Source organism: Nelusetta ayraudi, unplaced genomic scaffold (genome assembly GCF_046127955.1).
Source record: "Nelusetta ayraudi isolate G7.1 ecotype Tasmania unplaced genomic scaffold, CSIRO-AGI_Nayr_v1 ptg000089l, whole genome shotgun sequence".
NCBI lineage: Eukaryota > Metazoa > Chordata > Actinopteri > Tetraodontiformes > Monacanthidae > Nelusetta > Nelusetta ayraudi.
The window spans coordinates 2,742,668-2,757,500 of record NW_027466139.1 but is presented as its reverse complement, the minus strand read 5'-3'; the positions used below and the strand labels follow the sequence as shown (position 1 = coordinate 2,757,500).

At 50.9% G+C, this 14,833-nt stretch overlaps 1 protein-coding gene across 2 annotated transcripts in view; it reads right to left on the bottom strand.

Moving 5' to 3' along the window:
* Nucleotides 1-5,708, bottom strand: part of LOC142901528 (BCL11 transcription factor A-like) — a 41,963-nt gene extending 36,255 nt beyond the window's left edge. Inside the window, exons 1-2 of one of the 2 annotated variants that reach the window (XM_076046073.1) lie at nt 5,232-5,708; nt 902-1,450 (exon numbers count right to left, since the gene is read on the bottom strand). In XM_076046073.1, the coding sequence (XP_075902188.1) occupies nt 902-1,450; nt 5,232-5,286 (604 nt within the window). In that variant the 5' untranslated portion in view covers nt 5,287-5,708. The remainder of the gene's footprint in view (nt 1-901; nt 1,451-5,231) is intronic. The other variant, XM_076046074.1, reaches the window with a different exon arrangement.
* Between the last annotated feature and the right edge of the window lie 9,125 nt (nt 5,709-14,833).

Sequence of the window (14,833 nt, the reverse complement as noted above, 5' to 3'; positions counted from 1 at the left end):
ACACACACACACACACACACACACACACTAATGCACCGACACTTGAGAAGGATTTTTCTTTTTTACACATGTGGTTCAGATTTTTGACTCCAAATTTTTTTTTCAAAAACAGAATAACAGCAGAAGACTGAAGAAACACACACACACACACACACACACACACACACACAAACAGCCATCCCAAATCAAACCAGTGTGTGTCTGCTTTGTGTGTCAACAGTGGCTGCTCCCCACCGCTGACGTCCGTCTGCTCTTGTTGTCTTTGTCGTAGTTGTTGTTGTTGTTGTTGTTGTTGTTGTTGTTTGTCCCCGCCCCAACACACACTCCACCCCCCACCCCAACAAAAAACAAACACTGACCAATCAGATTTCTCTGCTGAACACAGACTGACGTGTGTGCGTCTGTGTGTGTGTGCGTGTGTGTGTGTGTGTGTGTGTGAGGCCAGTAGAAAGAAAAACCTGCGAGGTCCACGACAACCCAAAACACACACACAGACACACACAACGAGGGTTCTGATCATCACCGGCTCGTGTGGATCAGAACCTCCTCCTGTGATGCAACACCAACAACACAACACGTCAATACAGAGACGTAAACTCCACGGCCTCGCAGACAGCCACCAATCACTTTGGCGACAACGAGACCACACACATACACACACACACACACACACACACACACACACACACACAAGTTGGGGGAGTTTGGACGGGCAACATTTGGTGGGAAGAAAAACAACCTCATTTCTGGGTTTCTTCAGCATCCATTTTTGCGAGAAAGTAGCAGATTGTTTTGTTTTTTAGCTCTTCAGCCCTCAAACGACGCCGCGGCTTCCTGGGTGAACTCGCCCAAAGAGAGAGAGAGAGAGAGAGAGCGAGCGAGCGAGCAGGTGTGCTCCTACCTGGCAGCGGCTCCTGCTTGGGGCAGTTCCCCCTCAGCGACGGGAAGCGGCGCCCGTCCTCGTCGTCCTCCTCCGCCAGGGTGGCCTGCACGCCCACCTCCACCGGCCGGCGGCCCCGCAGGGGGCCCAGCGACGGCGCCGGCGCCGGTGTGAGCGCCAGGCCCGGCGAGGGCGAGGGCGGCTTGTCCAGCCCGCGGCCCCCCGCCAGGCAGGGCGGCCCGTGGCAGCGCTTCCTCTTGTGCTCGATGAAGAGCAGGATGTCCGCCAGCGGGAAGGTGGCCTGGCACTGGCCGCAGGTCAGCAGGTCCTGCTCCGGGGAGGCGTGGCCCAAGCCGTGGCCCAAGCCGTGGCCCAGGCCGTGGCCCAGGCCGTGGCCGTGGCCGTGGCCGTGGCCGTGGTTGTCGTGGGCCGGCCGGGACATCCGGCCCACCGGCGTGGGTGGCGCCGGGCGGTGCCCATTGAGGCCGCCGCCGCTCTCCTCCGAGTGCTCCGAGCAGCGTTCCGACAGCTCCTCCGAGGAGACGACGACCGTGGAGAGGGGCTCGGCTGCTGCGGGGAGGAGAGGGGAGGGAGGGGGGTGGGGGGGAGGACAGACAGACAGAGGAAATTAGAAGGTTGGCCCCCCCCACAAAGAAAAGCAACAACAATGTGTTTTCACTCTCTCTGTAATTGAGTCTCATTGATGCAACAATTTGCGCGACTAAGATGAGAAGAGAGGAGGGGAAAAAAACAGCTTCTCATTCAGAAGCCCCGAGATCAGAGCCGGTGCCGGGCACAATGGAGGAGGGCGGCGGGGGAACGCCGCCTTGTAATGAGAGGAAGGTGCACAGCGCAGGGGAAACGACTAACGGCGGCAGCGGCAGCAGCAGCAGCAGCGGCAGCAGCAGCAGCCTCACGCAGGCCCTGATCTAAAACGCTGCGTTGGGGAAGGAAGATCCTCCAATCAGGTCCTCGTAGATGGACGACAGTTTGGGAAGTAGCGATGTGCTGGAGGGTGTGTGTGTGTGCGTGTGTGTGTGTGTGTGTGTGTGTGTGTGAGCCTGCAGGGGCTTTTACGGCCTGTTTGTGTCCATTTTTAAATCCTGTAATCAGCAGGAAAAAAAGGGGGCAAAACTGTCACAAACACGTCCAACATATGTGCTCAGAGGAGGGGGGAGGGGCAGTGGGGGGGGGGGGGGGGGGGGGGCGTTTGAGGTCGTAATTACAGGCGGCGACGGCGGCGACGGAGGGAAAACTCTCCCTCAGCCTCCCTAACACGTCCTGGGAGCATCGCTGCCGGAGCTCCGAGTTCCCGGAGACTCCGACGACGACTCAGGGAAGCTTTTGTTCAGCAGCAGCAGCAGCAGCAGCAGGAGTCCGTAACTCAGCCGCCATCCCCTCCACTGGAAGGAGAGTCCCGTGCGTGTCTGTGGCTGCGATGCTTCAACACATTGACCTTCTTTACACCAATCCCACATTTTCAATGAACCTCAAAAACTGCAAAAAGTCAAAAAACAGATTCTAATTTTCACCCTGGTGGCGATTTCTGTTTGATAAAAAAAAAAATAATGATGAAGGGATTGGGATTCCTGTGCTGTGTGTGTGTGTCTGTGTGTGGGAATGGACGAGTGTAAGTGTGTGTGTGTGTGTGGGTGTGTGTGTGTGTGTGTGTAAGGGATGCTGGGGGGGAGGGCGAGGGTCTTGAACGCCGACTGTACATCCCCTCAAGGAAATATCATTTTAACGCTGCAATCTAGCGGGACGTCTGCGGCGCACAACGGGGATAGCGTGACAAATTCCCGGCCTGCACGCTACACAACAGCAGCAGCAGCGACACACTCGCTACACAACACCAGACACCGAGCGCCGCGCAGCAATGAAATATTCAAGAAGAAAAAAAAATAGACATTTATATATATTTTTGGGAATATGGGGGGGAAAAAAATTCAATAAAAATATCACTTCCACATTCAAAATTTTAGTTTTGTCGAATTTAATACGGAGTCTTGCCTATAATTTCTCAACACAATGGGTTTGGTGGTGCAAAAGGAGCGGAGCGTGCAGCACTTGTTCCCGGCCGATTCCAAGGCTGCTGCCACCGAGTCAGTCTGTGCAAAAACAGCAAGTCGGGAGGGGAAAAAAAAAAAAAAACGCCTGCAAATGCGAGTGTAAATACACACGTGGAGGTTTTGATCTAACCGGCGTGTTGATGGCTCGCAGGTCCTGAGCTGAGAGGGGAATCAGACTCTGTCACAATCTGCTTTTAATATTGTTAAAAAACTGAAATTTGAACTGGGGCCGAGTGGATTTAGCGGAGCGCGGAAGAAGCGGCGCCGCAGCTCCGCGTCCACACTGAGCGCTCGGCGACGCCGCAGAATTACGGAAAAACAGATCTAATATTCAAAGGAGAAACGGTCGCAGGCTTTCAGAAATGTTTGAGGGAAAGAAGGCGGCGACGGCCTGAGAGAGAAGCGTGTGTGTGTGTGTGTGTGTGTGTGTGTGTGTGTGTGTGTGTGGTTGGGGTGGGGAGGGGGATTTCAATGTATAAGTAAATGTACACCACAGTGTCGTCAGCGTCTTGCATGTATGTTAAAATGTCACACGCACAAACACACACACACACACACACACACACACACACACACCAAGATGAAGTCCAGAGAGGAGGAGGAGGAGAGGGAGGGAGGAAGGGAGGAAGGTGGGGGGGGGGGTAAATCTGGGTATGGGATGAGAGGGAGGAGGGAGGGGGTCGTCCTGCCCCCCACCCCCAGCACCACCCCTCCCCTCCTGGCTTGTATACCTTCCCCCCATTATTCTAAAGAGATGGCGCTGCTGCTGCGTGTAGGTGGAGGTGCCGCTGAAAGTGATCCGGTTCACGCCGCCTTTTCCTGAGCGCGCTCTGCCTCCTAGCGACGGCACGCGGTCATGGTGACTGTCACCTCGCCGCGGCCACACACACACACACACGCACAGACAAGCATGCCTGTCACACGCACGCTCCTCACACAGCAGTATCTTCAACGCGCCCAGAATAAGACTCTTGTTTTTTTGTTGTTGTTTTTTTTGCGCGAGTGCGTAAAGACGCTCCAACACTTTGTGCTGATTTGTGTTGTTGTCGTCGTTTTTTCCTTACGCAGGGTCGTGGCTGACACACGACCGGTTACCGAGCTCCACTTTGGCCGATCGCCCCGCACTTGACACAACTACACAACACGCGTATCGGCTCCCTTGCTCACACACCGGAGTGTGTCGCTGATAATAAAGCTGTCCTTGTTTCCGGATAAACGCCGAGCGCGTAAAGACTCATTCTGCAGGATTTTATTTATTATTATAATTTATTTATTTATTTATTTTTAGCTCATTCTCTCGAGACGCGGATGATTTCTACATCTAACTCTCAATAAAGGTGGAAATTCTACACGTTTGGCTGCTGATTTAAACGATTTAAAGGTGTTTCTTCGGGGCCGAGCGGCTGACGGCAGCAGCAGCAGCAGCAGCAGCAGCAGCAGACTCGCTCCGGTCCTGTTGCTGTTTTTCGAACTCCGAGCTGCTACGGCTCCAGTACAGAGAGCCGCATCATCTGCACCGAACACCAGCAAACAGTCTGTTTGGAAAAAAAAAAAAAAAAAAAAAAAAAAACCGGGAGCAGCGATAATATTTCTCTGAATCTGTGTTTAAAGAAAAAGCAATGATCTGCTTGACAGATGAAAACAGCCAAACACGAGATTCTCGTTTTGTTTTTATGCCCCGCAAAATGAAAAATAAAAAATCCACCTTTCGGGGGTTGATGGGGGGTTTTTTTTCACCCTGAAAATAATCCAGTAATAGCAAGAAAGCCGCCCGCGGTGCTGATCACTCGGTGGTGTCCCGGGCTTCGCGGAGCTCCGCGGGGAGGACGCGCTCCGGCAGCCCGGTGCGTCTCCACTGACCGGGGCGACTCTCAGCCTCGGAACGGAACGGAACGGAACGAAACGCACCTTTTCAGCGTGTGACCGGGACGCTCTAGAAACTTTTCTCTTTCTTTCTGTCTTTTTATGGATCCCGCAGCGGTTTTTACGCACGGAGGTGACACTTTCTTCTCACCTCTATCCCTCCTCCACCTCCTCCTCCTCCTCCTCCTCCTCCTGCACGCGGCTCTAAGTCCAGTTGGCCGCGGGTCCGAGCGCTACGTCCGGTGTCCACAAGCTCCACGTTTAACCCCCCCATCACTGGCCACATGAACCCAACAAGCGAGGAGTGGAGGAGGAGGAGGGGGGGGGCCGACGCACGGGTGACAATATAGTTATTTTCCCCCTCTCCTCTCCCTCCTATTTCTTTTTTTCTTTTTTTTTCTTTTTTTCTTTTTACTTACGCGAGAAATCCCGTTTGCTCAAGTGCTGCGGTTTGCCTTGCTTGCGGCGAGACATGGTGGCTGGAGGCGGCGGCGTTCAGCGCGGATCACATCGGGGAGAGCCGGGGTGAGAGCGGAGACTCCGGGGGCGCCGACAAATGTCTTCATCCAACGCCTCTGACATCCACAGCCAGGGGGGGGGAGGAGGAGGAGGGAGGAAGTGACCCGCCGAGTGATAGTAGCGACAGTTAACGACAGCACTGGCAATAATAACAGCAACAATAATAATAGGAAAAAATAAAAATAAATTAGAAATAATATAAAGATGGCGCGGAGGCGAAGATGGATCGCGGGATCGCCGTCATGGCTTTTTTGAGAAAGGAGAGCAGGAGGAAAGAGAGAGAGAGAGAGGGAGAGAGAGCGCGAGAGCGCGCGTGTGAGAGAGAGGTAGATGGAGAGAGCGAGAAGGGGAGAGAGATTGGGAGAAAGAAAAAAAATGGCAAAAGCCCCCCCCACCCCCCACCCCCACCCACCCTGCGCCGCCGACACCGACCACCCCCACCCCCTCCCCCCACCCTGCGCCGCCGTGCAAGTTCAAGTGCACGGACGTGACGTTCCCCGGCGAACTTGAGCGTCAGGCGGCGGACGGACACCCGACATACAAAAACATGGGCAGGGCTGAGGCGCCCGAGTGGGTGGGAGGGAGGGAGGGAGGGGGGGGGGGGGGCAGGGGGGAGGGACGCGGAATAACAACACCAATGGACGGTCATTAGAGGGAGGAGGGGGGCGGGGTGGGCACGAGGAAGAAGGGACCCAGTGGAAGCCAATGGACACAGAGATCAGGGGGGCCGGACTATAGAGGCACTTAGAGGGAGGGAGGGAGGAGGGAGGAGTGCATGGGCGCGCGGGCGCGTGCGTGTGTCTGTGTGTGTGCGAGCGAGCGAGAGAGGGAGAGAGAGAGAGAGAGATGTCTAATGAGAGCAATATGCAGAGAGAGAGAGAGAGAGGGAGAGAGAGAGAGAGGGAGGTGGACGCAAAACAGGGCAGGGAAGCCGCGGACAGGAGCCGAGTGGAGGAGCGGAGGTGTGTGTGCCGAGTGGAGGAGCGGAAGTGTGTGTGTGTGTGTGTGTGTGTGTGTGTGTGTGTGTGTGTGTGTGTGTGTGTGTGTGTGTGTGTGGCCGGTGAGGTTTCACTTTCGAGGAAGAAGAAAAAGAAAGGATGAAAAAACGCTTAAAAAGTTCAACCCCCCCCCCCCACACACACACACACACACACAGAGAGAGGCACGCCCCCCCCTTCCTGCACGCGCCTGCATACGGGGCTCACATATCTTCACATGTGCATCTTCAACTATGTGCCCCCCCCCCCCCCATCCGAGTTGGAGCCACGCGAAGAATTCCTTCAGAAACGTATTATTATTATTATTATTATTATTATTATTATTATTATTATTGGAAACGTTCACATTTTCACTGACGTGCACAACGAGAGGGGAACCGCCGGGACGAGCAGGTCCAAGTGGCTTCACTGGACTCGGGCTTCTCGTGTCGCGTGTCTCTCTTTCTCACACACACACACACACACACACACACACACACACACACACCACTCGCACACGGATGCACGCGCAGATCCTGCAGCTCGCATCTCGTGCGCAGGGGGGGGTCGGGGGGGGGGGACTGTCAAGCGCTTTCATCTTCTTCTTGTTGTTTTTTTCTTTTCTTCAGCTCAAAGACAGGTTTCTTTACGATCATTTTACATGTATGCATATATCTTCTGTGCACGAGCTTGGTGCGAAATAATTTTAGCGATTGATTAGGCAAGACACTGACACCTGCTAATTTCATTTCAATTCAATGTAAATGTAGTTTTTGGCGGAAATCTCTCACCATTAATGTCACTGTTTTGAGCATTGTTGTTTTTAACCAGTGAATCTGAAATATCCAATAAATCTGATGCCTCCGAGGATGGGGTGCATGTATAGTACGCTGTACAGTGTGTGTGTGTGTGTGTGTGTGTGTGTGTGTGTGTGTGTGTGTGTGTGTGTGTGTGTGTGACCGGGGGGACCGGGGCTGAGGTTATCAGGGCTGCTCCACCGCTGCTGCTGCTGAACCCGGGCAGCGGTGGGATCGCGGGGTCCGGCCGGGCTGCCACCGCCTCGTCCCGGCTAATAACTTTCACATGTGGCCAAAAGCAAAAGGTTGGAGCGGCAGCGTGTCGTGCAGGGGAGGGTGTGTTTGCAGCGGTTGGGGAGCGTGTATGCGCGTCTGTGCAAGTGTGTGTCTAGAGAGAGGAGGAGAAAGAGAAGGAAGAAGAAGGAGAAGAAGAAGAGGAGGAGGAGGAGGAGAAGGAGGAGGAGGAGGAGGAGGAGGAGGAGGGGGAAGAGGTTCTAAATAGTCTGGTAATAAACGGGGCTGAGATGGATCGTGGATCCAGACGGACGCAGCGCAGCGAGCCTCGGCGCACAGCTCCGGACTTCGGAGAGAAACCACGGACCGACCGCGAGCCGGAGGTGTTTGGACCGCGCCGAGGAGCGGCAAGCAAGCAAGGGAAGAAGGAAGAAAGGAAGGAAGGGAGGAAGCGGTGGATGGTACCGGCGGAGGTCGACTCTCTAGGAGGGCAGAGGAGCTTCAGCGGCGGCGGCAGACAGAGGAGGAGGGAGCCCGCTGGACGGAGCATCAGCTCGGAGGGACGAGCGGAGACCTGCTGGAGCTACTGACCGAGGAGGACGCGCACTTAATACCAGGGGGGTGGGAGAGGTGGTGGAGGGCGGCAAGACATGGAGAGGAGAGGAGAGGGAGGTGGAGGAGGAGGAGGAGGAAGATGATGTGGAGGAGGAGGAGGAGGAGGAGGAGGAGGTGGGGGAGGGTCCAACGTCAAGGGGGGAAAACGTCTGACCAGGGAGCGGAGAATGGACGGACCCGTGTGTGTGTGTGTGTGTGTGTGTGTGTGTGTGTGTGTGTGTGTGTGTGTGTGTGTGTGTGTGTGTTCTCTCAGCACGCTACCAGTTTTTTTTTAACGCACGTCGAGAAGATTCTATTCAGATTTTGAGCGTAATTCAGATTTTTGGGGGGGATTTTTTTTTTTTTTTTCGTTTTTTTTTTTTTTTATGGCGTCTTTATGATAAAAATGTCGGAATGAATCGGTGAGCGCGGCTTGAATCTCCGCACAGCAGACTTTATCGCGTTCTATGCAGTCGCTGTTTTTCAATTAATTTTCAGATTTTCGGATTGTTGTTGTTATTCACTCTCACTTGGCCCATTAATCGTTCAGTCATTTTGCACATTTTTTTTTAAGACAACAAATGAGACAACACGATCTAAATTTCTTGCAGTTTTTTCTCGAAGGATCGATTCGACGTGCGATCAATCGTCAGCGTTTGCTGGCAAGAGTTCAAATAAAAAAAGAAATCTCTTCCCCGGTAATAGAAAACGTTTTTGCTGCACTTTCTTTAAAAAATTTACTCCTTTTTACGCCATTTAATCCATCCCGATCTCACCTAAATTCCTCTGCTTTCTCATAAATTCTCAGTGGGTTGTTTAAAAAAATATATCTAAAAAATTATTATATCATGATTATTATTATATTATAATAATGAGAAGAACCAGAACGTGCGTTTAAAAGTTAAGCAGGACAAATTGGAATAGGTGGCTGATTCCAGCCGCCTGCCCGGGACCCGGTGGACCGCCCTGGACGCTTCTGAGTGCCCTGCTGGAGGCAACAGGCGGCCACCGGGGCCGGTGAACCTGATCCGGTAACTGTAGACGCCCTCAGAGTCACGATCGGTGATAAAGACCAAAAAAAAAAAAAACATCCCCAGGGTGCCGCAGAATTGCCGAAGCCTTTATTGTTTTTCTTTCTCTTTTTTGTCTCGTTTGGACCGCTTTCTGAGGTCCAACAGCTTCCGGGTCAGAGTGGAACCGAGTCGGTGCGTTGATACGCACGCAGTGCAGTGAAGGCCCGCGGCTCATCCGTCAGCCTGATTTTAATACGAGAGGGGCCCCCAAATTGGTGCCCACCCTCGGAGGGGCCCTCTCGTTCCCCTCTCATCCCACAGAGAGAGAGAGAGAGAGAGAGAGAGAGAGAGAGAGAGAGAGAGAGAGAGAGAGAAGCCAACCTTGACCTCTCTCTACACCCCGCTCCATCTGCTGGCAACAAAGAATGTTTTTTACTCCCCTTTTCTTCTCCTCCTCTTCTTGCCCCCCCCCACCACCACCCTTTTTGACTTCACGCGCAGACACGCACGTACACACACACTCGTCACATTGATCAAAGCCCGTGGAACTGCTCGGACACCGCGCTGAAGGGGGGGAGAGAGGGTCTCTCTCTCTCTCTCTCTCTCTCTCTCTCTCTCTCTCTCTCTCTCTGTGGATGTAAATGCAGCTGCGTCACGTCGTTGCGTCCCCCCACCCCCCATTCATACGGACTTGAACCCGCAGCTCAGGTGTGCGTAAAGAACCGCGAGCAGCAGCAGCAGCAGCAGCAGCAGCAGCAGCAGGGCGTCTTTTGACCTGAACTCTCCTATTTACCTGTTTTCACTGGCGACCGTGCACTTTGATAGGATGGGGTGGGTGGGTGGGGTAGTGTGTGTGTGTGTGTGTGTGTGTGTGTGTGTGTGTGTGGGGGGGGGGGGGGGGGGGGGGGTCATAAAAGGGTGTCTGGAAAATGAGCGCGCGGGGCTGCAGCTGCGCTGGTTACACGCGCGCCTTCCCTGCAACGCACCACAGCTCCGGGGAAATTGAGAGACCCGGGGCGCATTTCAATATATGGAAATGACCTTGGGGGTAGTAAGGGGGGGGGGGGGTAGAGGGGTGTGTGGGGGCGTCCAGAGATAAATCAGCTTCAATCCCTTCGCTCCATCAACCCCCCCCCCCCCTCCTTCCTCCAAACCCTCCCTGCTCTTCATCACACCTGTCTCACGTCTCCGTCTCCGCTGTCACGCTGTCTCCGTGAATTCACCAGCCAGGCCGCGCGCTTCAAGGAGGGTTCTGGTAAAACTGACCCGGTGGCCGCTGAAGTCACATGGTACAGTGATGCCCTGGATGGCCAGCATAGTGATAGTGACCTTTAAAGGGCCGGCACAAAAAAAAAAGACACAAATATGCAGCATAAATCCATCTAACAAACCGGAAAGGCTGCAAAATCTGAATTCTGGCATTAAAAAATACCGTCATCAAATTGGAGATTTATTTTTTTAGGGTTGCTTTGATAGTTGAGGAAGAAAACACTGGGGAAATATTTGAGTATTTCAAAAACGCAGCTGACACCTCTTTTTCCTGGGTTGCGTTAAACCGACAAGGCGTGAATTCGGCTCACGTGTGTATGAGAAAGAGAGGAAAAGAAAAGAAAAATGACCAACAAGCTATTTGGCGCCTAATTCGGCACCAGAGCCAGACCACGTGGTTGTCCCATCTCCACTCGTCGCTGGACATATTCTTTCTTTCTTTCTTTCTTTCTTTCTTTCTTTCTTTCTTTCTCCATTTTTTTTGTTGTCTTTTTTCATTTTTTGCACAGGAATTTTCAGGCTGTGCTCCTCCACCACCTCCACCTCCACCTCCACCTCCACACTTCCATCCCAGAAGCTTTGCTGTGCAGGAGCCGGCTGGATTTCACCACCGCGCCATTATCACGTCGGGAGATGTGCGCGCACGGCGCCGCGTGGCCGGTGGTATTAGATGAAATCAGGCTGGATTACACGGCTGTGGTGCAAATTATCCCCCCCCCTCCTTCCCCCCCCCTTTCTCTCTCTCTCTCAAACACACACACGCACTGTCAATTTTTGTGTGGCACAAATGTGTTCTCAGTTTTCTTCAGCTAATTGCTGTGGTGGCCATTGTGCAGAGTGTAAAGTCTCTCTGCTGCGCGGGATCTCGCTGGATGGCCCCTCAGGCGACCCCACACACTCCCCCTTCCCCTCCCCCTGACCACCCATATACCTGCTGCGGCCCTTGTCCGGCTCCATCCACGATCCATCCATCCTGGTTCCGGAAGTCGTGGACGTGTTTTTAAGCGCTCCGCTGCTGAGTCGCTGTTAATCTTTACACTAAACGTTCTGTTAGCAGGATGGATGTGGTGGGGTGGTGGGGTGGAGGGGTGGAGGGGAGGGGGGGGGGGGGTGGTAATGGTGCTCCTGGGAGCGTTTTTCCTCCGGCCCTTAGTGGAGTCCACCCGGCCAGGAGGATCTATAGGTCCAGACCAACCACACCAGGGCCTGGCTGACTGGCTGCTGCCTGACTTCCCTCCTCCTCCCGAACTTCAGTTTCGCCCGTCAATGTTTTGGATTTCAGATTATTGGCGTTACCTGTTTGGTTTTTCTTTTCTTTTCTTTAATGGCCTATTAAAAAAAAAAAAAAAAACAACGTAATTTTCGCCCCAAACTTCAGCACCATCAGCGTCAGGGCTGCAGTCAGGCTTCAGACTGGTAAATTATCTGATTTATGATCTTCTCCAACTCCGAAATAATAAGAGATTTCTCAAGAGCTCCGTTCATACATGCCTGTGATGTAGGTGCCTTTTGTGTCTGTGCGTCCCCATAATGCGGACTCTTGCCCCCTCTAGTGGACACACAGTGTGGCCGCCGATTGATGCCTTAAAAGGTACGAAGACCTGCAGGTAGAAACAGTTCAGAGACACCGTACAGGCAGCAAAATGGGACTGAAGTAAAGAAAGAGAATTCAGTGGTGGTGTGATGTTTGTGTTGAAGTGTTGTACAAATATAATTCAGAATTTATGTTTAAAATAATTTGAGGATACTGACGATAATTCAGGGGGGGCGAATTAAAGGAATTAGAGAAACTGTTTCTGGAAAGATGTGAAATATTTTTCCTTTTTTTAAAAAAAATTTATTGGTCAACATAATTAAGACCTTTAGAAATACAGCAGATTAAAAAAATCAATCTGCCATGTATTCATATTGAAGGCAAAAATCAAAATGATTTCTTTTATTCTTTTATCACCAAAATAATGTGAAGACTAAAAACCTGCACTTTTTAAAAATGCATTTTGAAATTAAATGTATTAAACATCATTATTATTATTATTATTATTATTATTATTATTATTATTATTATTATTATTATTATTATTATCATTACGTTGTTGTTGTTGTTGATCGACCCACAGACACAAAGACATCCAGGTAACAGTGGATGTCGTCAACCAATCACGTGTGTGCGTGTGTGTGTGTGTGTGTGTGTGTGTGTGTGTGTGTGTGTGTGTGTGTGTGTGTGTGTGTGCCGACAACTGACCTTCGTCTTCATGCGTCGATTTGAACAGACGGAGACAAAACAATTATTGGGTTATTGAGTCATTGAAGCCAAAAAAAAATTAAATGCAGATAGGCTTAAACTACACACCTGTCCATCAAGTGTCAAACAGTCGTGCAATTTTTGGATTAAATAAATGATTAAAATGAAATCATTTGTCTTTTTTGTGTATGCCAAAAAACTCAGATCACTTGATGAAGCAGGAGCGCCGACTATGAATGTGTGGAGACGGGTGCAAAACCTACAGTGAACCTTGTGCTATTATTTACCCATCATCCTGCAATAGGAAATCAAAAGTCCTGTTTGTAATTTTATTGAAAATTTGAGCATGTAAAACAGGGATAACCTGATCATCGTCAAAAGATACTAGTGCATTGCATTAAAGTGCAAGATTGCATATTGTCTAATTGCCCATGAATGATGTTGGCTTGTTTTTAATATGGCAAATACACATCCATACGTATCCAAATATACTAATTTACATTCATTCATTCATCTTCTATACCCGCTTATTCCTATTCAGGGTCACAGGGGTCTGCTGGAGCCTATCCCAGCTATCTTAGGGCGAAGGCAGGGTGACACCCTGGACAAGTCGCCTGTTCATCGCAGTACTAATTTACAATGATTATTAATTTGATCAAATTATTTGTTGTAACATTTTGTCCTCACAAAATTGAAAAACGCCTAAATTCAAGACATTATACATACACGTGTATGTATATACATTTCTGAAAAAGAAAAAAACCCACACGCCCGCGGTGCTACCTGTTAGTGGGGAGCAAACATTTCCTTGTGAATCAGGCCCCCCCCCAAAAAAAGTCTTTGAAATTGCTGTTATTCAATCAGTCACCGGCAGAGGGAGCCCTTCTGTCGACTTCAGTCTCCTTCAGCGTCAACTCATCACTCCAAGCTGGAGAGAGAAGAACAGAAAAGACTCCTCAGTCTTATGTGGACTTTTTACTTTTCCAACATGACATGAAACACATGAACATTGTGGAGCCTGTTTGACTGACACTGCGCCGTCGTACAGATGAACTATAAACAGTAAGCAAGTCCTGAAATTGAGGTCCCTCAGCTGCTCCACTCCTGAACCCTGCAGGCCGTTGCCGCTCAGGTCCAGCTCTCTGAAGTGGGAGGGGTTGGACCTCAGAGCTGATGCCAGCCAATCACAGCTGGAGTTGGTGTTGGACAAACCACAGCCCCGCCACCTGCACCATAATATGATACAGATTATAAACACCTTCACATCCAGTTCCGTGTGTTGATGTTTTTAGTCCGTAGCTCAACATCTACTTTCTGTTGTATCACAATTCAGATTACACGCGTGATGATCAATCAGTCCAAATTTAAAAACCTCACTTGAGTCAACAGCAATCAAATGACAAAAGTTAAGTCAATTACAGACACAAACATTTTAATGTAATTTAACATCTGACGTGTGTGAAAGACATGCCATGAAACTGACTTTAAAGACTCCAGTCGACACTCTGGATTCTCCAGAAAACCACTCAGCAGCTTCACTCCAGAATGCTGCAGGCTGCTGTAGTCGCTCAGGTCCAGCTTCTTGATGTGGGAGGGGTTGGACTTTAGAGCTGAGGCGAGAAGATCAAAGCTCTTCTCTGACAACCCACAGCTCAACTCAGTCTGCATAAAGAATAAATTGTAAAGATTAAATTGCATTTATAACGAGTTAGTATAACGTCTTGAGTAAGGTACCATTCACTGCGTGTTTCCCTAGAATGGGCCTTTGCATCGCTGAGGATCATCACCAAGTTAACCTTCTAGACACATTGTCAAGACCAGTGACACTCCTCCTTGACTGCAACCTAAGCAGCCAAAGGCTTTGGCGTTGGGGCCATCGCACCCAGAGCAAGGCCACTCCACCTCAGAGGTCTATAGGGAATACGGCGGGAAGAGGAAGCAGGATGGTGCACACAAGCTGTGGCGCAAGCAAAACAAGGGCAGTGGATGACATGGGAAGTAAGAGAGAAGAGGAAGATCTCCTGGCAAGAGCTTTGTACACAGCTATGGAAGTTTGGATTTGACCAGTCGGTACACACTGTCCATGAGCAGGAACCAGAGACTGACCTGAGAACTTCTAGTCCAGCACAGAGCAGCTTCACCCCTGAGTCCTGCAGCTCGTTCACACTCAGGTCCAGCTCTCTCAGGTGGGAGGGGTCGGACTTGAGAGCGGAGGCCACAACTTCACAGTGACTGTCTGAGAGGAATCTGTTGCAAAGTCTGCAACGAAACAGAGGAAATAAAAGAACTTTGCTGAGTAGTCAGTTGCCGGCAGTGGCTCGAAACAAAGACTGAAAGAAATACAAATTATGGTGAGTAAGAAGTAAGCAATGGATG